The sequence below is a fragment of the Phocoena phocoena genome, chromosome 6, assembly GCF_963924675.1.
Source record: "Phocoena phocoena chromosome 6, mPhoPho1.1, whole genome shotgun sequence".
NCBI lineage: Eukaryota > Metazoa > Chordata > Mammalia > Artiodactyla > Phocoenidae > Phocoena > Phocoena phocoena.
In genome coordinates, this window is record NC_089224.1 from 7,998,297 (window position 1) to 8,022,220 (window position 23,924).

Here is a 23,924-nt window from a genome sequence, read left to right on the forward strand (position 1 = left end):
CTTTTTGATATCCCAAATTGGGAGTGAAGGCCTTGAGGGAATAAGGAATATTCTAACAGAAACTAGAATACTAAGTAGAATTTAATCTTGAAGACATTTTAAGATCTTGCAGTGTCTCAGAATCCTCATTAAGTAAAAGAACGTAGTGGTACTACTTTGTTTTTTTACATAACAAGGATGTGTTTTATTTATTTTTAAAATATACTTTCCTAAGTTTTTCACTCATTTTTAAAAAAATTTTTAAATTTATTTATTTAGGCTGTGCTGGGTCTTAGCTGCAACACTCGGGATCTTCAGTTGTGGCATGCAAGATCTTTGGTTGAGGCATGCAGATTTCTTAGTTGCAGCATGCATGTGGGATCTAGCTCCTTACCAGAGTTCGAGCCCAGGTCCCTTGCAGTGGGAGCGCGGAGTCTTACCCACTGGACCACCAGGGAAGTCCTCAGTGACGTGTTTTAAGCATGCTGCATATTCGGTCCTCACAAACATCTTCTGGGGCACATTCACTAATTATCACCATTGTGCAGATGCAGAAACTGAGGCACAGAGACGTCACTTAACTTGCACAAGATCACTCATCTGGCGCGTCAGAGGCCAGGGATTCTCAGCCAAGCCATATGGCTTCAGAGGCAGGGTTGAACAACTTTGCTAAAACTCTGCCTTTCTCTCAAATGAAGTCTGAGTGAATGTAAGTCTTAATTGTCAAAGACGTTTTTTTCTGTACAAGTGCTTTGTCAAAGCTGTCCTCCCCGGAGAAGAGTATTCCAAGACAACTCAATGGAATACTCTTTGTTTTTAAATTGAAATATAGTTGATTTACAATATTGTATTACTTAAAGCAATACGTTTATAAAATGAATGTCCACTAGACAACTTAAGAAGTGAAGAGGAGTTAAAGAAGGTACCCTCTGCAGCAGAGTTAGGGGAAGACCAGAGTAGAGAGTATCTCTGGTTTAAAGTAATACAGGGCTTCCCTGGTGGTGCAGTGGTTAAGAATCCGCCTTCCAATGCAGGGGACAAGGGTTCGAGCCCTGGTCTGGGAAGATGCACACGCCACGGAGCAACTAAGCCCATGCACCACAACCACTGAGCCCGCGTGCTATGGCTACTGAAGCCCGTACGCCTAGAGCCCGTGCTCTGCAACAAGAGAAGCCACCGCAATGAGAAGCCCACGCACCACAATGAAGAGTAGCCCCCGCTCGCCGCAACTAGAGAAAGCCCACACGCAGCAACGATGACCCAACACAGCCAAAAATTAATTAATTTTTTAAAAAAAAGAAAGTAATACAAAGTCACAGACTAATCAAGGGGTACGATGAAGTGGTAGAAAAAGCACTTGAAATATGTTCCAGGAGAGGAAGGATCTGGAAAGAGTAAAGATATGCTGAAATCAGAGAGAAAGAAGCTGTGGACAACTACAAGAAATTTTTAAAAGACTTATTAGAAATTAATAAAAAACATTACATATTACATTACAACATCCATATTGCTGTCCAAGGAAAAGTATATTTTATGTTAAGATAACAGTTCTTTGGGTAGAAATACTAGAATGGAGGTATTCATTTTCCTCTAAAGTTGAAGGAAAAGAAAAATATTTACAAGTATTCGGTTTTATCTGATCAGAACTTCTACTCAACAGCCTATAATTAAGTTTCCTGAATAGATCTGCATGGCAGAAGAGGAAGTTACTGTGCTGATAAGCAGCGCTGGTTCGTGGCCAGGAGTTTCAGCTTTAACTTTAAATTCATAAACTGATATCCTAGCAGCAGCCACACTCACACTAACTTGTGGAGCATAAACCACCAGTTCCAAAGATGCTGTCATCAAGTTTTGAGTCGTGAAAAATGAGGAGGCCAGACCTTGGACCTACACTCACTTGATGAATATGCAGTAGCATCTCTTTTGGGATCCTAACCTAAACACTATTAGAGACACAAAATATGTACGCAGTTTAGACGTTGAAAATGTCTCTGCTTCCATCGAGGTGATGAGTAAGTCTCACAGAGGCCATTCCTATGGGAAATGGGCAAGACTCCCTCCCCTCCTATCTTGTATTTTGAGTCAAGTTTAGTCCCCGTAGTCAATTACGTCACTTTGTCCACAGAAGCAAGCTCTCCCCAACCCCTGGCCAACATCCTGCACAGCTGCTGGTCAGGGATAACCTCTGGCCAAATGAAAGCCAGTATAATTGTATCTGCCACATCATCTGCTCTCACAGCCCTTTCCAGCTGCTCTGTCCCTAGAGGAAGACAACCGGGGCCCCCCAGGGGCTCCTTTGTGTACCTCCATGTATGTGCATCTACAAGCACCATAAAAAGAGGTAGGTGGACGTCAAGAAACCTGGAACCTCTCGCATCATCTTATTTCTATGAAAAGATGATGGGGAAGGAGGAGTGGGTATTAGAAAGGCACTCACTCCTCAGCGTAATCCAACTATGATCCAAGTTAGTGCCTTGGGATCCTCGTGAACCGTTTCGTTTCTGAGGAAACAGACACAGAATACAATTTAACAGTCTGATACCTATTCCTAAGTAAATGGGGCCAAGGTGGCCCTGAATTTAAAAGTAAGCTCGTGGGGACTCCCTGGTGGTCCAGTGGCTAAGACTCTGCACTCCCAATGCAAGGGGCTTGAGCTCAATCCCTGGTTGAGGAACTAGATCCCGCATGCCACAACTAAAGACCCAGCATGCCGCAAGTAAGACCCAGCACAGCCTAAATAAAGAAATGTTGAAAACGAAAACAGGGGCTTCCCTGGTGGCGCGGTGGTTGAGAGTTCGCCTGCCGATGCAGGGGACGTGGGTTCATGCCATGGTCCGGGAAGATCCCACATGCCGCGGAGCGGCTAGGCCCGTGAGCCATGGCCGCTGAGCCTGCGCGTCCGGAGCCTGTCCGCGACGGGAGAGGCCACAACAGTGAGAGGCCCGCGTACCGCAAAAAAAAAAAAAAAAAAAAAAAAAAAAACACGAAAAGAAACCCAAATTTCATTTTAAAAAAAACTAAGCTTGTGTTATGAAGGAACTGGAAATGACTCAGAAACACACACGCGTGCTCAGTAAAGGAAAAAAACATAGAAGACACATTTTAAGATGTGAAAACTATTGATGTCTCTATATTACATGCAATAATTTGGTCATTAACCTCAAATTTCACAGCAAGTCAGAGACACTTTCATCAGCTTAATGTTTGCACCTCTGGGACGAGTTATATCTGCTTTGGCCTAACTCAGTGGTCCCCAACCTATTTGGCACCAGGGACCAGTTTCGTGGAAGACAGCTTTTCCACGGACAGAGTGGGGGTATGGTGGATGGCTAATGCGAGCGATGGGGAGCAGCAGATGAAGCTTCGCTCGCTCGCCCACCGCGCACCTCCTGCTGTGCGGCCCGGTTCCTAACAGCCTGTGGACCTGTACCGGTCCACGGCCCAGGGGTTGGGGGCCCCTGGCCTAACTTGACGAAAAACTCCCCAGAGCAACGATTATTCCAGGTATGACGACACATAAGCCCCTATTAAGTGTTTATGTGGAGACATTACAGCTGGGCTGTGAAACCACCCCTTGTCCCTCGGCCCGAATGTCATGGTGAGCACTGCCAGTTCATCAGTGCCACTCACACCCACAACGCTCCACAGGGACACTAACCTTGTCCCACTCCCGTTCAGACATCACACGCTTATCCAAAAACTCTGCCATCCCAAATCCCATCTTCCGGCAAATGTCAACAATCACTGTTTGGTATTTCTCAGCCAGATTTCGAAACTCCAGGGAGATCTGAAATGGAGGTCATAAAAAAAACAGAAAATATGAAATACGTATTAAAACTGGGAACCAACAGGGTACCTACAGATCATAAAGCAAAGCAACAACAGAACGCCATTAGGGAAGACTCCCAAATGATCCAGCTATAAGTCTAACATCTAGGTTATGCTAGCTTTCTACATATAGAATAAGTTCGGCAAATTTCATAAATATTAAAATAGAAGGGTACAGAAATGCTAAAGTTTCTAGACTCAAAAGAAGATTCAGGGAATTCCCTGGAGGTCCAGGGGTTAGGACTCTGAGCTCTCACTGCTGAGGGCCCAGGTTCAACCCCTGGTCAGGGAACTAAGATCCCACAAGCCTTGGGGCAAGGCCCCCCCCCGAAGAAAAAAAGAAGATTCATAGTCTTATTATACGCTCATCTTCCCACCTAATGAGCAATGAGATAATTCAACATAAAACTGGACATACGTGTAAGAATTTTAGGAAGAATGCCTCATTTTCAGACAAGCCTCATGATAATGAAGATTCATTTGTGCAAACATGTCTTGGCCACTTCCTATGCAACAAGCACTGTTGTGGGCACTGGGAATGCACAGCCGGGAGATGACCAGAAACTCCGCCTCCAGAGCTTATGTTCTAGCAAGGAGACCAGCCAACCACTGTCTATCCTCAGTTCCCGAATTCATACCATGAAGCTACAGTGTCTCCCTACTACAAGGCTACACTTTCTAATTCCTTAAACAACTCAGTTTAGTTCAATCTGCAGCAGGCTATCCAACATTTATTTTTCATAGCCCAAGCTTTAATGTCGAAAAGTACTATTGATGTTCTTAAAAGTCACTGCTACTGTACAAGTATCTTAAGTTCAAAGAAGTGTCTGTAGGTTATCAAAACAGAATATACTGGATTGGGCAAAAAGTTCGTTCGGGTTTTCATCCCATCTTACAGAAAAACCAGAATGAACTTTTTAGCCAACCCAATGAAACACCATGAAACTTCTCAAATAACATGCTATTAACACACAATACTGAAAACAGTGAATACACTTTGCTAAGCTTCCGAAGTGTGAGAAATACCTGGTCTATGTTTACAGAAAGGTTAGAAAAACTCCCTCAAGGAACACCTAAATTTAAGGCCCTGAGAGAAACCTAGAGGGTTGCAGGGCACTGAAGGGGTTCAGAAGCCTAAGATCCTTTAGGATTATTCTGATGAACATAAACTGTTAAACCCCCAAATTCCATAAAACCAAACTGATCTCTCTAGAACTCTTCTCTACAGAACAGCTGTTCCAAGACAGAGCCAAAAGGTAATTCCCACGTGGACTGAAGCAAACGAACAGCTCTACCAAAGGTCATTTGAATCCCTCAATCTCCCAAGGACCTGGTCTTTCAACAGATCCCAGGCTGGGTCAGTTCTATTTATAAGAGGGGAAAGGCCAGCGAGCTGGGGGAGGAGCAGCTTAGGCTTGAAAACAAAGGCTCCAAAATAAACACTTCACTGCTGGATGTGAACCAACTTCAATTCCTTGGTACTTACTACATCATTATATAATTCAAAACATGAAAACAAAAATATCTAGGGAGGAGTGACCACGAAGAGCTCTAGGTTTTCCCAGAAACCTGAGGGAGGGTGGGGAGGGAGGGGCCCGACTCCCCCAGGCAGCTCTGCCCGCGAGGTCAGCCAGGAGCGGCTTTTCCTTGTCCCTCCAGGGAATTCTGTTTCCCAGCTATAGTACACTTCTAGGTCCCGGGGTCACTCTCTAGTGATTCCAAGTACGAGAAGGAAGGACACCACGGGGAGTCCACTGGTACAATGGAGAAAGGCCAGCCCCGAAGCAGGGGCAAGGGGAGCATGTACACAGAAATCTCCCTGATTATAAACCTTGGGGTGTTATGATCAAAACACTGGGTGGGGCTTCCCTGGTGGCACAGTGGATAAGAATCCACCTGCCAGTGCAGGGGACACGGGTTAGAGCCCTGGTCCGGGAAGATCCCACATGCCACAGAGCAACTAAGCCTGTGCACCACAACTACTGAGCCTGCGCTCCAGAGCCCACAAGTCACAACTACTGAAGCCCGTGTGCCTAGAGCCCATGCTCCTCAACAAGAGAAGCCACCGCAATGAGAAGCCCGCGCACAGCAATGGAGAGTAGCCCCTGCTCGCCACAACTAGAGAAAGCCCACGCACAGCAATGAAGACCCAACGCAGCCAGAAGTAAATAAATAAATTTACTTACTTATTTAAAAGAAAAAAAATTTTTTTAATGGTTTCCTAGAACCAAGTGCTTTTAAGGTGAAAAGAGGCAGGTGAAAAGGTGGAAAAAATATTTGGAATTTACACTGCAGATAAAGAATTAATATTCCTAATATTAAAAGAACTGCCACTAAGCCCATGTGCCACAACTACTGAGCCTGTGCTCTAGAGCCTGCAAGCCACAACTACTGAAGCCCGTGTGCCTAGAGCCTGTGCTCCACAAGAGAAGCCACCACAGTGAGAAGCCCGCACACAGCAACAAAGAGTAGCCCCTGCTCGCCACAACTAGAGAAAGCCCGCACGCAGCAATGAAGAGCCAACACAGCCAAAGAAAAAAAAAAAAAACCACCAAAACACTGGGTGATGCTACCTTCACCTATATGCAAAATTTTCATTTTTAACCATTTTTTAAAGGGGCAGTAGAGTGTGCCAGGGATTAAGCACAAGGGTTCTGGATGTAGGCCTTTTGTGTTTGAATCCTGGTTCTGCCACTTAACTTCACAGGTGATTTGAGGCAAGGGGCTTAAATCTCTATGTCTCAGTTTCCTTATCTATACACACGTGGTTAACAGAGTATCACATCCATTACATGTTAAAACTATATTAATATTAAATAAAACAAATGATAAACCAATAATGAAATACATTTTGTAACTCATAGCTCAATAAATGTACGCTATTATTGCCATTATCATTTAAAAGTAGCCCTTTCTTATTTCTCAAGCTGTGGTTGGAGGTAGATCTCAAAGACTACCAGTCTCCACTAGTACCAGGTGAAAAAGATGTACTCTAATTTAACCCATAATATACAATGAGTGTTCTAGAAAGCTTGGTATCAACTAATGAGCACTGAAACCTTATTACAGCCCCAGGTGCCATGTCAATGCTGACCAGAGGAAGGCTTCAGCCGCTTCACTCGGTTAGGAGGCCCCGTGGGGGCTCAGCCCCACCTTCCACCGGGCCCGGGGCAAGAGCACAACGGTGGCCACACGCCATATGGCTCAAAATCTTAAACCATCAAGCGAGCTAGTAACTTACCAAGTGCAGTATGTTCTCTTCTCCCACCCTGACAAACATACCTTCACAACCACCTGGAGGACTCGGGTGTGAATTTACAGTTCTTGGCCCCTCAGGCTTCTGTTCCAAAATTAAATAGTGCAGAGACTGCCAGGAGGAGGAATCTCACACTCGTGTGTAAGGACACCCCAGACAGCAGGGTCAAGCTTCACCCACGACCCTCCTGAAGAGCCACCCTCAGGCCAAAGGTCACGGTCACTGGTGCACAGTACACCCTGGAGGAAATGGGCCCCAGGAAACGGACTGCAAGCCGGTGTGTGTGGGGGGTGTCTCAGCGAATTAGGGGCACGCAACCCCAGACCCCCAGAAGATGGTCTACAAGGGGAGCTGCACAAGCTTGGGGCAGTCACGCTCCCACGGCCCCCCTTGAGGGTGAGAAGGCCCAGAGGGGGGCCCTCTAAAGTGAGGGGCAGGAAGGGACTTCCCTGGCGGTCCAGTGGTTACGACTCTGGGCTCCCAATGCGGGGGTCACAGGTTCGAACCCTGGTTGGGGAACTAAGATCCCACATGCCATACTGCGCGGCCAAAAAAAAAAAAAAAAAAAAAGATGGACTTAAGAGAAATAAATAAGTGAGGGAAGGGGGAAGGGCCCTTCTTGCCCCTATCTGAGAGCAGTGCTGTGTGAGGGAGGCCCTCGCCCCAAACCCACTCACCGTACAGCTAACCCTCGGCAACCGGAATTTGTGGGATCTTCTAAAGCTCAAGATTTTAATTAGAACCCACTTTACTCCAACTGAGTGGACTAAATACCCAATATTTATAGAACACTATTCTAAGTACTCTACGTGTATGAACTCATTCAGGCCTCGCAGCTCTAACTTCACAAATCAGGAAACTGAGGCACAAGGAAGTTAAGGGGTGTGTCCAGGCTCACACAGCTGCGGGTGGCAGAGATCATCCTGCTTCAGTCCTCAGCTCAGCTGCGAAGAGCCCGCGCCCTACCCCACAGCTGCCGCCCATCGTGAGCTGCAGCTGCACAGCACGCCACCAGGTTCAGGGTGCCCCAGAGGCCAGCAGCGCGACACACCTAGGCCGCGTTCTCGGGTGCACTGGCTGGAGAACCCATCTTTCACGACACTGGCACTGGAGTACTCTTTCCACAGGAAGGAAGGCTGGACTTCCCAACAACATCCTGGTGATGACAGTAGCAGCTAACACCTAAGAGCTCCACCTACGTTAACTCTTTCCATCCTCACAACCACACTGGGAGGCAGGCACCATTATTCTCTGTCTCACCGATGAAGAAACAGAGGCACAGGCAGGCTATGTAACGCAGCACCAGTTAATGAGTGGGAGCATGGGGCCGCCAACCCAGGCAGTCTGGCTTGAGACGCACCATTGCCACATTATGCTACACTGCCCTGAGACCGCTGGTTTTGCGGTTCCCGCCAGGCACACGGGCCAGCTGACGGCCACCCCACCAATCATGCGCACGACGGCATCCCGTTAGTCCCGCTACCGTTGGAAAGTCCTCCAGGACTTGTCGGTCCTTCTCCTTGCTCTCCGTGAACCGCCAGTCGGGCTCATAAAGGTACGAGTGGAAGTTGTGTAACAGGGGGACCTTTCTTTCTATACTGATGGTCATGTCATCTTCCAGAGTGTCCAGCGCTCGGAGAACCAGATAAAATATGCATACTGCATGGCTGTAAGAAAGGAATAACTATCAATACATTGGAACAAACATTCAAAGATATTTGTTTTAAAATCACATCTCATTTTTGCTGGGCCGTTTTCTAAACCCTCCTACACCCTTAACTCTACAGAACTATGAAAGGATATCCAAAACTTTTCGTACTTAATGCAACTTCTTGGCTTCTCTTTCTTAGGTGGGAGCAATGGACTTCTGTAGTTTATTTATAAAAATAAAGAAAGAAAGAAAGAACCTGCCAGCTGGACGTCACTACTCCTCCCACAATGAGTAAACATTTAACTAATGCAGCACAACTGTAGAAAGACCAGCAGACCATTTGGAACTATTATTTTGTAGATAAAATAAAGTCAAAAGACACAGTAACTTCTCACTATCAATACTATCATACCTAACGGCTAAGTCATGTACACAATCTGCACAGAGGCAACTTCAGAAGAATTAACCCAATATACTAGAAATGCAAAGTAGCATAAGTGAAGCCAAGGAAAATGCATGAGCCGCTTAGAGACAGGTCCAGCTGCCAGCACTAAAAAAAGTTAATAAACATCCCCTCCCCCTCCCTGAAAGAGCTGGGCCTGCAGGGAAGCTATGAGATGGCCAGGTGCCTGGAAGGGCATTCTAAAGTAAACACAGGCGTGTTTCAACCCCGAACATTTCCTTCACCCACCGGGGCCTGTTCAGGGTACGCCACAAGCACGGCGACAGCAACGCGAGGGGCCGTGTCAAAAAGTGGCTTCGAATGGCCCGTGGCAGTTTTCTTCCCCCAGGTCACAAAGAGCTCCCTGCGCCACTCACCGCATTTCCCCATCCAGCGCCTGGATAACAGCTGCGAAACTGCGACTGGTCTGATTCAAGTACTTGTAACAAGTTTTCAAGCTGCTGCTGAGCGAGTCCTGCGGGCAGAGGAGACACACGGCGGTGGGAGACGCGGAGGGGCTGGAGTGGGGCTGGGGCGGGCGGCCGGCTACCGCGGGGCTCCGCAGCCGGCCGCACACGCCCTCTCCCCGCGGCCGGTCCTTGGAGGGCCAAGCGGCGGGGGGCAAAGGGCAGCCGCGCGGGGGAGTGCCCGCGCCCCTGGGCGCCGCGCCGGGGCTCAGCACCAAGGTCCGCTTGAAAAGGGACATGGCCTTGGTGCCGCAGGCGACTGCGGCCATGGGAACCGCGAGACCAACGCCGTTTTTCCTCCATAGACCCGAGAAGAGCGGAGGGGCGCCCAACGAAGGGCGGGACCGGCTCTTGCTCCACCGCAATAGGCTTGGGGCGGCGGAGCAGTGAGCTGGCGTCCGCCGTCCCGCCCGCCCACGTGCGAGCCGAGCGCCGCCCCACACGCCCCGCGGCCAGCCCCGCCCACCCTGCCCAGATGCGAGCCCCACCCCGCGGCCTACGGCTCACAACCCGCGCCTTCCTCACCTTGTTCCCCTTCTCCCCAGAACCCGCAGGCTGTTGACGGAACCCGAATCTCTCCTCGGCCAAACTTTAGTCAGGCTCCTGAATCCTCCACCTTTGTACTTCTATGTTTATCTTTTGCGTCGCTCAGCTTTAGCAAGAACTCTGCTAAATTGGTTTAGCCAGAATCCCTCATCCGTCATGTATGATCACCCATGATCACCCGCACCATCTGACCCGTTCCTCTTCCCCCACCATCCCAGCGCCCTAACCTGCCTCCAGCAAGAATCCCGGTAGGTCGTTTCAGCAGAATGCCCCTTACCCCAGAGATTTCCTTTTAGTACTTTTCCATCCACCCACACCCACACTCTGCTCCTTGTTGTATTCGGAACCGAGCCCGGTTCTATACTGAGGTCTCTTTCCTCTATTGCAATTGCTTTTCTGAATGAAATCTGATTTTACCCCTTTAACTACTGTCCAGTTCTGGTTTTCCTTTAACACCTGTTAAACCTCTATTATCCTCTGGAAAGCTAGCTATTCCTTTTAAGATTTCTAATCATCTTTCCCTTTCAAATCAGTGAGCTGTAACGATCTTTACGAACCTTATTTACTCTTCCCTAAGGAAGACAAAAACTTTTTCCAGAAAAAAAAAAAAAGCCATGTTCTGATATGCAAGCATATCAGAAAGAATTGCTCGCTGTTTTGTATATTTTTTTATGGAGACTTTATATTTTAGAACAGTTTTAGGTTCAGAGAAAATTGAGTGGAAAATACAGAGTCCCCATATACCACCCCCCCAAGTCTCCCCCACTCTCTTTTTAAGAGAGAAACAGGAAACATTTGCAATATCTAACAACAGGGGGGATGGTTTAAAATAAATATATGTACACACATATACATATATGTGTATATATACATATATATATATGTATGTATATGGAAATCCCATAGTCACTTGGGAATGTCAACAGTGAACCTTGGGACCCTGCTGGGGTCCAGGTGAACTATCTTCTTTTCATATGTGTTTATTTCCTACCATGGATACATGTTCTTCTGTCAAGAGAATAAAGCTTTTCTTTTTAAATCACATAACCATAAGAAATTATTGCCAAGTTCAATTTAAAAAATTAGTAAAAATTAACATTTACTAAGCACCATATATTAGTAAAATCATTTCGTACATACAGTCTGGCATATAAAAATACTCAGTGAAGGTCTGATGAGTAAATGAATAAGTTCAAAGAGTATTTAAAAACAATTCACCAACTCCTTCCCTATCAAAATGTGGAGAGGCAAGACTTCACAATAAATAGAAGGAACAGAATAACAGCTCTTTTCTGAGCTCTAAGCCAGCTCTTCACATACAACTGTTGTTACCAGGCCACAATGATTCCTTTCACTGCACTGCCAAATGTTTTAATCCCCGGATACAACTAAGGGTTTGGGGGCTGATGTCAAAGGTGCATCACACATTGGGACTTCCCTGGTGGCGCAGTGGTTAAGAATCCACCTGCTAATGCAGGGGACACAGGTTCGAGCTCTGGTCCAGGAAGATCCCACATGCCACGGAGCAGCTAAGCCCGTGCGCCACAACTACTGAGCCTGCAAGCCACAACTACTGAGGCCATGCACCACAACTACTGAAGCCCCCATGCCTAGAGCCCGTGCTCTGCAACAAGAGAAGCCACCGCAATGAGAAGCCCGCGCACCGCAACGAAGAGCAGCCCCTGCTCGCTGCAAATGGAGAAAGCCCGCGCAAAGCAACGAAGACCCAACACAGCCAAAAATAAATATAAATAAATAAATTTATATATTAAAAAAAAAAGGATCGTCGCACTCGTTCTGAAGAGCAACAATCTTGAAGGACGCCCCCTCCTTTCCAACACACCTTCTCCACTCTTCTTTTTTTAAAGCAGTCATCCTTGTCTTTTTTTTTTAATATAAATTTATTTATTTTATTTTTGGCTGCGTTGGCTCTTCGTTGCTGCTCGCAGGCTTTCACTAGTTGCGTTGAGCGGGGGCCACTCTTCGTTGCAGTGCGCGGGCTTCTTATTGCGGGGGCTTCTCTTGTTGCGGAGCACGGGCTCTAGGTGCGTGGGCTTCAGTAGTTGTGGCACGTGGACTCAGTAGTTGTGGCTCACAGGGTCCAGAGCACAGCCTCAGTAGTTGTGGCGCATGGGCTTAGTTGCTCCGCGGCATGTGGGACCTTCCCGGACCGGGGCTTGAACCCATGTCCCCTGCATTGGCAGGCGGGTTCTTAACCACTGGAGCGAGGTCACGAAATCACTTCGCATCTCCTTACCCCATCATTCTTTTTTCCTGGCACCTATTTGCGTCAATACCTCATTCTGTAACAATAATTTCCTCAAATTGCCAAGAAGATACAGGGAGATATAACTATGAAACACACTATGGAAAACACCACTGTTAAAAACATTTCCACTGCTTGCTTCCCATGAGCTAATGGAAAAAAAAATTTTTTTAATAAAAAGCTAAAGCTACTGTGGCCTGTCCCTAGAGCCTCCTGATGTTTTTCTTTGCTGTCTTGAGATGAACGTGCTCACAAGAACTCTCCAGTGAGAGAAAACAGGGATGAAGAGCATTGAGAGTAAGAGTGTGCAGTGGTGAGAAGGACAGGACTGTCCTCCCACGACTGGGGTTCCACCTGAAAGATAGTTCCACAAGTGGACGGCAACCAACCCTCCCCACAGCCTTCCATTCAGATTAAGTAACACAGGCTCCCTGAGAAGGGAGGGAAAACCTCACAAACTTGAGAAATGAAGTTACGTAACAGCAAGAGTAATACCTGCCACTTACTGGGCAGCTACTACATGCCAAGCACGATACAAATATTACGCAACCTTTTAAAGATGATATGATACAGACCTGCAGTCCACCCAAGGTCTTCATGGCCAGATGTGTAGCACAATTCAGAATCTGGAGTGTTTTAGAAGACAGGCAATGAAATGCACATACAGCCTGTCATTGTGGAATGGCTCCCTGTAACTGATTATCGACACTTCCTCAGCAAAACATTTAGAATAGTTATACTAAGTGGGATCACTTTATCATATATCAGAGCACATTGTACTGCCAAGTGACCTTGAGCCAGACTTATTAAAAACCTCTTTGTTTTCAGACCATTTTGGAGTTGGGAAATTGTGATTGACAGATTGTGATCCACTGTCTCTATTATACGGAGGAAGAACCTGTTGCTGGAGGTTAAGTCACCAAAAGGAATAGAGTCAGGATTAAACTTCATAGACATTAGTCTAAGTAATAGGATTTAGACTTGATAGAAGCCAGAACTGCATGATTACAAAACACCGAGTTTTTCCATTATGTGCTCTCTTAGTGATGACACACAACTTGCAGGTGGTAGTATGATGCCAGATTTACTGATATGCTCCTAAAAATTCAGGATAAGTCAATTTAGGGAACCCTGAACTCCTACAGCCAAATCCTTCTGTGACTGAAATAATCTCAGCCCTCCATGTCTGCTAAGTGTAATCTTTTTCCCCCAGCTTCTTTGTTACCTAAGAGAGAAACTAAGATAATGTTAAGTGAAGGAAAATGGTTTTTCCTATGTTTCCTCTAACTAGAGGTATACTCAGCTATTTTTAAAAAATGGATCATGGGGGTAAAAAACGGCTCAGGAAAACTACAACTAACAAAATAATACTGTACTGCATTGCTCATCAAATCTTAGAGCTAGGAGAGGAAACAGCCCAGGTCTCACTTTTTAAAAAATTTAAAAGATTATACTGTGAAAAGTCTTACCCCTACCCCTTACTGTGGCCACCCATTTGCCTCTCTAGAGGTATCCAATGCTACCATTTTTTCCAAGTCTCATTTCATAGAGAAGAAAATGTGACACAGAGAAGTCTCTGGACCCAAATCACAACCCTATAAATTGCGTCCCCTGACTTTAAGACACTCAGCTCCCTTGCCCTTCTATCATTTTCCTTTGTAGTACTTCTCTCCACCTGAAATATTGTATATTTGCTCTTTTTTCCCTTCTCTCTCTATTAGAATGTACGATTCACAAAAGCAAGGTCTTCACCTATTTGGTTCACCGTTTTATCCCAGCACCTAGAACAATATCAAGCATGCAACCGGCGGCCAGATGTTTGTTAAATGAATATAGGAAGGATAGGAAGGAGGGAGGGAGGGAGGAAATGCACAACAGAATTGGGAAGGGCAGATAGAAGCCAGAAATTGCTGTGTGCCCGTGAAGTGTCTGGTGCACACATGACAGCACTGGAATGTGATCAGCTCTCTGGGACCAGTCAAAGCCTGTGCTCTTTATTCTGGGTGGCCTCCAGAGTGGAAGCATGAAGGTCTTCAGACAGGCCAGGGATGGCATCATGGAACCACCACTCGAGAGCTTCCAAATTCAACTCCTTTATGCCAGTTTCCTAATGTGTAAAATGGCAGTAACAATAGCACTTATCACTTTAGCGTTGTCGTCGAGATCGACTAAGTATGGTAAGTTACAAAATGGCCATAAAGTTTGTGGCTCTTCCCATCAGGAGGTGGAGTCTATCTCCACCTCTTCGCATCTGGGCTCCCCTTGTGACTTTTTTTGGCCAAGAAGACAGTAGCAACTGTGAGTCAAGCAGAAAGCGGAAGAGTGTGTGCACACTGGGGTTTGCATGATTCTAGTCAAGAGAGGAGAGTTCCCAGGCTAGCCTGCTGGATGAGACACACAGGGCTCAGCCTCCCCTCAATGCTCCAGCCTACAGCCTGCTAATCAGATGGTCCAGCCACATGCCAACCAGCCAGCTGAGCAAACCCAGTAGAAATCACTCAAGTTGGCCCAGACCAGGACTCCCCAGCTCTCCAAGAGAACTGTGAACTAAGTAACAGTTATTATTTTAAATCACTGAGTTTGGTTCTTTACTTGTGGTAAAATATACATAACATGAAATTGACCATCTTGGCCATCTGTGAGCGTGCACTTCAGGAGTGTTAAGTCACACTGCTGTGCATCCAGTCTCCAGAATTAAGCCACTCCGTTTCGGGGTGGTTACCCAACGAAAGCTAACTGATAACACTGACATAACAGACTTCCAGAGCTTCGCCAGTGCCTGGAACACAGAACTCAATAAATGCTGTCTATTAATATTACTATTATCGTTATTAATTTGATTATTCTCACAGTTTAATCCCCTAATTCCACTCACCTGCCAAACTACTGTTCCAAAACTACTGCTTTCATAGTGCCACAGGTGCATCTGACCATTGCCTGCTTCACGGAATACAGCTCAGCTCCTGGACTCCCACATGTACCCACTGCACTTTGCACTCAATTCCAGCCACACACACTGTGCTTAGTCCTACCTACATGACTTGGCTCACATTGGCTTTCCCCACAGAGGATCCTCCCTGACTAATCTAAATCTAATACCTCTTTTCAAGGCCCTACACTTTGCAAAGCACTTCTGTGTTTTTTAAAAACTTTTCACTGTAAAAAAGTTCTACTTCACTAAAATTTCCTGAAATCTCAATGTACTTAAGATGACTTGGCACTTCCTAGGTATCTTTTGTACACCTGCCCTCCATCAGGCTGGGAACTGACTGAGGATACACAGTTTCCAGTCTGTGTCCATCACACAAAGCGTGTTCAGCTTTTAGCTGAATCTGGATGACCCGCTGCTTAATGTGACTCTCTGGCCCATCACCTGAATGACCAGCAGCATGATGGGGTCAAGAGAGTGAGCTCTGGACTCAGACTGCCAGGGTCAAAGGCGGTCTCCACCCGTGAACAGCTGTGGGACCTCAGGCAATAACCAACCTCTCTGTGCCTTTTTTTTCATCTATAAAAACAGGAAAAATAATAGTAGCTTCCTCACAGGGTTACTGGAAGGTTTAAATAATACACGTTAGGAGGCACTGGGCACACAGTAAGAGCACAATAAATGTTAGGCATTATTATGACACCCTTTACCTAAAAGGTAAAGATCTAGGTTTAAAAAGTCTTTCAGGAGGACATCAAGATGGAAGAACAGACCTTGAAGGGATCTGGGCTGACCATGGTTCTAAGTCCACAGCATGGTGAGACTGCCTAAAAAAGTCAATGAACCAAACAGACTTAATTGATATTTATATAATTAAAGTGGCAGGATACACTTTCCTCTCAAGTACTCACAGAATATTCTCCAGGATAGATCACCTCTTGGGTCACAAATCAAGCCTTGGTAAATTTAAGAAAATTGAAATCGTATCAAGTATCTTTTTCAAACCACAACGCCATGAGATTAGAAATCAATTACAGGAAAAAAATTGTAAAAAATACAAACACATGGAGGCTAAACAATACGCTACTAAATAACCAAGAGATCACTGAAGAAATTAGAGAGGAAATAAAAAAAAATACCTAGAAACAAATGACAATGAAAACACGACAACCCAAAACCTATGGGATGCAGGAAAAGCAGTTCTAAGAGGGAAGTTTATAGCAATACAATCCTACCTCAAGAAACAAGAAAAATCTCAAATAAACAACCTAACCTTATACCTAAAGCAGCTAGAGAAAGAACAAACAAAACCCAAAGTTAGTAGTAGGAAAGAAATCATAAAGATCAGAGCAGAAATAAATGAAATAGAAAAAAAGAAAACAATAGCAAAGATCAATAAAACTAAAAGTTGGTTCTTTGAGAAGATAAACAAAATTGATAAACTTTTAGCCAGACTTATCAAGAAAAAAAAGGAGAGGACTCAAATCAGCAAAATTAGAAATGAAAAAGGAGAATTTACAACTGACATCACAAAAATACAAAGGCTCTTAAGAGACTATACAAGCAACTATATGCCAATAAACTGGACAACCTGGATGAAATGGACAAATTCTGAGAAAAGTACAACCTTTCAAGACTGAACCAAGAAGAAATAGAAAATATGAACAGACCAATCACAAGTAATGAAATTGAAACTGTGATTAAAAATCTTCCAGCAAACAAAATTCCAGGACCAGATGGCTTCACAGGTGAATTCTAACAAACATTTAGAGAAGAGCTAACACCTATCCTTCTCAAACTCTTCCAAAAAAATTGCAGAGGGTGGAACCCTCCCAAACTCATTCTATGAGGCTACCATCACCCTGATACCAAAACCAGTTCAAAATATCACAAAAAAAGAAAATTACAGGTTAATATCATTGATGAAAATAGATGCAAAAATCCTCAACAAAATACTAGCAAACAGAATCCAACAACAGATTAAAAGGATCATACACCATGATCAAGTGGGATTTATTCCAGGGATGCAAGGATTCTTCAATATATGCAAATCAATTAATGTGATACACCATATTAATAAATTAAAGAATAAAAACCATATGATCATCTCAATAGATGTAGAAAAAGCTTTCAACAAAATTCAATACCCATTTACGATAAAAAGTCTCCAGAAAGTGGGCATAGAGGGAACCTACCTCAACATAATAAAGGCCATATATGACAAACCCACAGCAAATATCATTCATAATGGTGAAAAACTGAAAGCAATTCCTCTAAGATCAGGAACAAGCCAAGGATGTCCACTCTCGCCACTATTATTCAACATAGTTTTGGAAGTCCTAGCCATGGCAATCAGAGAAGAAAAAGAAATAAAAGGGATACAAATTGGAAAAGAAGTAAAACTGTCACTTTGCAGATGACATGATACTATCCAGAGAAAATCCTAAAGATGCAAGCAGAAAACTACTAGAGCTAAATCAATGAATCTGGTAAAGTTGCAGAATACAAAATACACAGAAATCTCTTCCATTCCTATACACTAACAACGAAAGGACAGAAACAGAAGTTAAGGAAACAATCCCATTTACCACTGCAACTAAAAGAATAAAATACCTAGGAACAAACCTACCTAAGGAGGCAAAAGACCTGTCCTCAGAAAACTGTAGAACACTGATGAAAAAAATCAAAGATGACATAAACAGATGAAGAGATATACCATGTTCTTGGATTGGAAGACTCAACACTGTGAAAATGACTATACTACACAAAGCAATCAACAGATTCAATGCAATCCCTATCAAACTACCACTGGCATTTTTCACAGAACTAGAACAAAATATTTCACAATTTGTATGGAAACACAAAAGACCCTGAATAGCCAAAGCAATCTTGATAAAGAAAAATGGAGCTGGAGGAATCAGGCTCCCTCCCTCACTGTAAGATAACACCTCCTAAAAACCAGAACTGTCTGGCGATGGGCAGTCTCCAGAGGTAGTGAATTACCTGTCACAGGAGGTGTTCAGGAAACTGTATATCCTGGATTGTAAAGCAGTGACTATTTTTCTGTTTTGGGTCACAGATCCCTGGAAGCATCTGATAATAGTGAACAGAATTCTCTTCCCCCCAAAACACACAAATATACAGTAACATAAATATCTGCAAATAATTTCAGGAAAGGGCCAAGTAAGAACTCTTAGCCAAAATCTCCTAATTAAACAAATATCTATTGATCAAGGCACAGGAGAAATTTAAGGCTGCATTTCCTTTAGGCATCCCTCAAAAGATGAATCCCCTATCCCAGCCAGTGGTGATTTTTCCCTTCTGTGAATTTCCTTATGGCATTTACTATATTCTGCCACAGTTACTTAAGTTTCTCTTGTTTAAAAACCTAGAGGTATCTTGAGGGCATTGCATCCACCTTTTGTTCATTAATTCACTAAAGGTACATCAAACAAGACTCCTGTTTTCAAATAGCTTAAAAGTCCAGAATCAAACATAGAATCTTAAATCTGAAAGGTACTTTGGGAACATAAAACCCATAGACAAATAACCGCAATACAAGACTATGGGACTGATATAAGGTAAAACAGTGCTAGAGAAAATGGTCGAGGGAGGGTCACAGATAACATTAAAAGGCATCTCGTTATGGTGACTTCCTAAGCTTTCTATGAACAATTTTATAACATTTTATCGACCTGACAAGACAATGAGCTCTTTGAGTGTCTTATTTGTCTATACATGTTATCCTGCCCTTCTGCACCCAGTATAAAGCCTAAAGCGGAACAGATGTTTAATAAATATCTGCTGAATGGTCAACAGAGGTGGCATTCACAGAAGCCAGACCTTGAAGGATGAGAAGGATTCTGAGTTATAAGACAAAGGGAAAACTTTTCTTTCTGATAAGAAACGAAAGTGTTTTAATAAAGGACAACAACTAAGAGTATAAACACAGGATGGTATTTGTGTTACTTCCATTGGGGAAAAGAATTTAGAACTTTTGATATAACCCCACTAATTCAGTTGAATGTGTCTATTTATTCAATAATCACTTAATGATTTTCCTGTTGGAATAAATACCTTTGTAAGCATTCATTTAACAAAGGGTACAGGAGTGAGGAAGATGAAATATAAATAAAACCAAGTCTGGCCTTCAAGCAGCCAACAGGGTAACTAATCAACAGATATAGAGAAAATTAATAAGAACTCGCAAAAGTAGACAAGTATTCTAAAAACCTCAGGGAGCACTGAGGAAGAAGGGCTTGATCAGACTGCAGGAAAGGGGGAGAAGCTTATGGAGGTGGTGTAACTGAAAACTGGAAGGATGAGTAAGGTTTCATTCCAGAAAAGGTATTCATGACAACATTTGCATAGTTCATTACGTTCACAAAATTCTTTCACACGTCCTCTCCCACTTAATCTACCCATGCAGTCTCAGTTTTGTAACCCACATATTAGAACCCAGAAAAACATCTATCTCAGGGACAGAACGCAATATGAAGCAAAACTACTTGAAAACCAATGTCGTGAACGAACAGAAACATTTTAGGCAGCAAGACAACTTGGGGATGGGGGCGGATGCCTAGGAGACCAAGGGCAGCTGGGCCCGACATCTGATTAAGGAGAGGGGAACCAGGCTGGGAGGGTGGGGCCGCCTGACAGGGGTCAGGGGGCTGCTCCCCCGAGGGAAGGAGGGAGCCCGAGGCGTTTGGCACCCCTTGGCCGCAACCCTGGCCCTCGACTCTGGGCCCTGCCGGCCAGGCCCAGAAACCGGCGGTCGCGCGCAGCCTCCCGGCTCCGCCGGGATGCAGGGATGCTCGGCCCACCTGGTCCATCTTGGGCATCACCTTCTGCCGGCCCCCCATCTGGAAGCGCAGCAGGTTGTAGAACTCCTCGGGGTGCCCCAAGCACTTCACGAACTCCATGCCGGCGGCGGCGAACTGTCGGACCTCGGAGCTCACCTGGCGGATACCTCAGAATGGCCCCTACCCGCAACCAAAGGATTAGTCGGAGGGCGGGGCGGAGGCGGGCCCAGCGCGGCGGCGCCACGCCCACTTCACCACCAACTTCAACTAGCCTCGGTCTCTCGCGCCGCTGCCCGTGGGCTCGCGGGGTGGACTGGCGAGCGCTGATTGGCCAGGGCCGCTCGCACCAGCAAGATGCCGGCCAACAGGCGGCGGGATGTGTCTGGCGTGAGGACCACATCCTAGAAGCTAATTGGAGGGAGAGAAAAAGGCAGGCGAGCGGGATTGGTGCTCCTAATGGGGGCGGGACTTTGCTTTCCTCTGCTTTCCCAGTGCAGGACTGGAGGAGCGAACCGAGACTTTGAGAAGCCCCCCGAGGCGGAGCTCAGTGCGTGGGAGGCTCGCTCCGGCCCGGCTTTCGCTGAGAGCCCAGCGGGCCACAGCCCGCTAAGCCCTCCACGTGTCTGTCCTGCCAGGCAGACTAGCTCTTCCGGGACGCGCTCGGCTCACAGCCGCGCATCGAATGGGTGCAATCAGCCTGAGGCTTCCGAACACGTAAATTTTGTCCCAAAAAAGGATCTGAAGCGTTTCTACGGCCTATCAAAGGGTGATGTGGAAATTTTTATCTCGATCCTAGAGCACTCACAAGCCCTGGAAAAATACGTGCTACCCCAACCCCCAAATCTATTTTAACACCGCAATCAGTGATCCTTTTAAAAATTAAGGCAGCTCTGATCACTGCCTAAAAATCCTGCAATATCTGTCCATTTTACTCGGTAAAAGCCAAAGTCCCCACGAGGGTCTAGAAGTTCTGCACGAATAGCCCTCCATCCCCATTACGTCTCACCTGCATTTTCAAACCCCTCCCTCCTTGGCCCCAGGACTTGTCTACACTTTCTTCTTCCTGCAATATTTTTTCCCCGGATACGCAATTGGCTAACTCGTTCACCTCCTTCAAGTCTTTGCCGAACCCTCACCTCATTTAGGCCCACCCCATCACACTGTTTTATACTACAGCTTGCCTCACCCTCACCACTGCTGACTCCCCGGCCTGCTCTAGTTTTTCCCGTCCTATTGTTACTGACTAAGGTCTTTGGACTCTTTAGTCAATAGAAATTGATGAAGCCAGATCAGGAATTCAGGCAAGGCGTTACTGGGACTCCAGGGAGTGAAGACAAGTAACAGGTTCCCTTGCTCACTCTCTGAAGCGGGGAGAGCTTGTTCCTTAAATGGGGGGAAGGTAGAGGCAGATCAGTGGGTGGTGGGTGGGGCCGGAGGGGTGGCTTAGGTGGTCTGCCCACCCCTTCGGTGGTACTGTGTGCAGGGATCATGTAGTACCTGCTTTTGTTCCTGGCACCTCAGAAGTGCCAGTTGGGTTTTGGTCTTTTTGTATCTTATTGTTCAGGATTTGCCCCAACTGCCCACGCAGTTATTTTTAGTCCCTTATAGTTTCTTTGTATTCTGTTGCTCATTTGTCCAGGTGCAAGCACTACAGGAAAGGGTCTCAGGTCCCAGCCTATCTCAGCACTGATCACGTTCTGATATAAAATACATTGTTTACTTATGATGTTTAGTGTCTGTTTTTCCTTGCTAGAATATAAGTTCAATGACGACAGACTTTGTTTTGTTTGCTCACATACCCCCAAGCCTCCAGAACAGTGCAACTCTTTGATGTCCCCTCAGCATTGCAAACTTAACATTGCCCTAACTGGAATCTCTCTCCCATTGAGACTGCTTCTCCTGTGAATGGCACTAACCGCCTCCCAGTTGCCTAATTATAAAATCCAAACGTCATCCCTAACCTCTCCTTTCTCTCCCTACACCTGCCCTTTGTAAGTCATTCAACAGTTCTCTGGAATCCAAGAAACAAACATCTCTCCTCTTAATCTCTCCTCTCTGCTCCGGTGAGGTTCAAGCCCCACCTTCTCTCTCAAACCGTTACAGGTCAGTTTACCATCTCTCTCTCTATATCCGTTCCCATGTAACAGCTTGAGTAATCTCAATCTTTCAATTTTATTTTATTTTATAAGGTATTATGATTTTAATTAGCTTAAGGTGAGGCCCTGTGGGCTTCTTGACTTTGGTTCCATGAGTCCAGTCTGGCAACACAGAAAAACAGACTGAAGGGAGCTTCACTGAGAACTGACTTATTTACCTACAATTTCTTTGTGTTGTATCTGATGTTTGGTCCTTTTTTAAACTCTGTCAAGTTATAACTTTATATCTCTACTTGCATACTGCTTTTGGCCAGAAGACATAAAGCTAAGAGTTTTAGCACTCCCCTGCCTGTTAAAAGGACCCTGTAAAAAAACATTCCCTTCTTTCAATTTTAAATTGCACAAAGGAAATGCCTTTCAAGATAAAATCTGAGAATTCTGGCATAGAATAAAAATCCTCCCATCATTTGTCACCTACATTCCCTTTGGATTTCAGCCTCCTATTCAGTCACTCAACAACTCTCAAACCCTGATCCAGCCCTGGCAGCACTCACCACACAGGCCACAGTAGTTCATACCCCAGGACTCAAGTAATTCACCTGCCCTGAATGCCCTTCCTCCGTCCTCACCAAGCTACCTGCCAGGCTTCATTACAGCTCAGGTTCCTGCTTCAGGAACCCTTTCCTGAAGCTCCCTGGCCTCTCCTTTATCCGTTCTTCAGACTTAACAAACACCCACTGAGCACCAACAACAACGTGGCAGACACTGGAAATAACAAAGTAGATGAGGTTCCATCCCAAAGAGGGAGAGACAGAAGCACCTGGCACGGTGCTGCTGTTTACTAGGCACAGCTGGAGCCTCCTTCAGCTCCGGAGTCGGGTCCAGGTGCCCAGCCAGAGACTGTGGGAATGGACAGACAGACAGTGACCAGACCATATACAGTATCACAGTCTGTCCCACAGCCTCTGCACCAACTGGCCTGGAATAGTCAGGACTTGATCAATTGCTTCTGTATTCTTTGCCTCCACTTCCAACTCAGGACCAACCACAGAAAGCCAAACATGCTCCCCAAACCAATCACGTAAGACAGCCCACTTCGAGTTAGTCTGCTTCCAGCATCCCCTTGCCAACTTCCTCCCATCAGAGCACAATGATGAGTTCATTTTTTTTTTTTTGATGAAGTTTTCCCACTCCCTGCCTGCCTCTGAGTTTCTGCCACATGCAAGTGATGGGGGCTGCTGCCCTTGCTATAGCAAGCTCTGAATAAAGGGCCTCACCTGCTTATTCTTATTTTGGTGGTCTTTATTTCCACAAACCTCAGTACTTCAATGATGTTCAGTGGTCACTCTCATCCTGAACTTTCTGTATGCTAATTATCCCTTGTCTGACTCTTCACCTCACCTTGAACCCCTCAAGGTCAGGGACAGTGTCTAAACAGGGCACCTGGCACAGTACTTGCCACTTAAGAAGTCTCCATTACTTCTTATTAAATATCAGGGCTTGAAATAGGGACTGTACTGGAACTTTTAGAACACAGACGGGCAGTCACTTATCCAATCCCCCGCCCCCCCACAAAAAGCACTTTACGATAACCTACTAAAGTGCTTCTAACACTCTGTTGTAACAAGCCCGCCTCCTCCTACTAGTACAGAAGTTTTCTTG

The 23,924-nt window shown here is 45.4% G+C and overlaps 1 protein-coding gene across 1 annotated transcript in view; it reads right to left on the reverse strand.

Moving 5' to 3' along the window:
• Window positions 1–20,441, reverse strand: part of FDFT1 (farnesyl-diphosphate farnesyltransferase 1) — a 43,970-nt gene extending 23,529 nt beyond the window's left edge. Inside the window, exons 1-4 of the mRNA XM_065878545.1 lie at window positions 20,188–20,441; window positions 9,534–9,631; window positions 8,547–8,730; window positions 3,638–3,766 (exon numbers count right to left, since the gene is read on the reverse strand). Coding sequence (XP_065734617.1) covers window positions 3,638–3,766; window positions 8,547–8,730; window positions 9,534–9,631; window positions 20,188–20,286 — 510 coding nt within the window. The 5' untranslated portion in view covers window positions 20,287–20,441. The remainder of the gene's footprint in view (window positions 1–3,637; window positions 3,767–8,546; window positions 8,731–9,533; window positions 9,632–20,187) is intronic.
• Window positions 20,442–23,924: the final 3,483 nt, after the last annotated feature.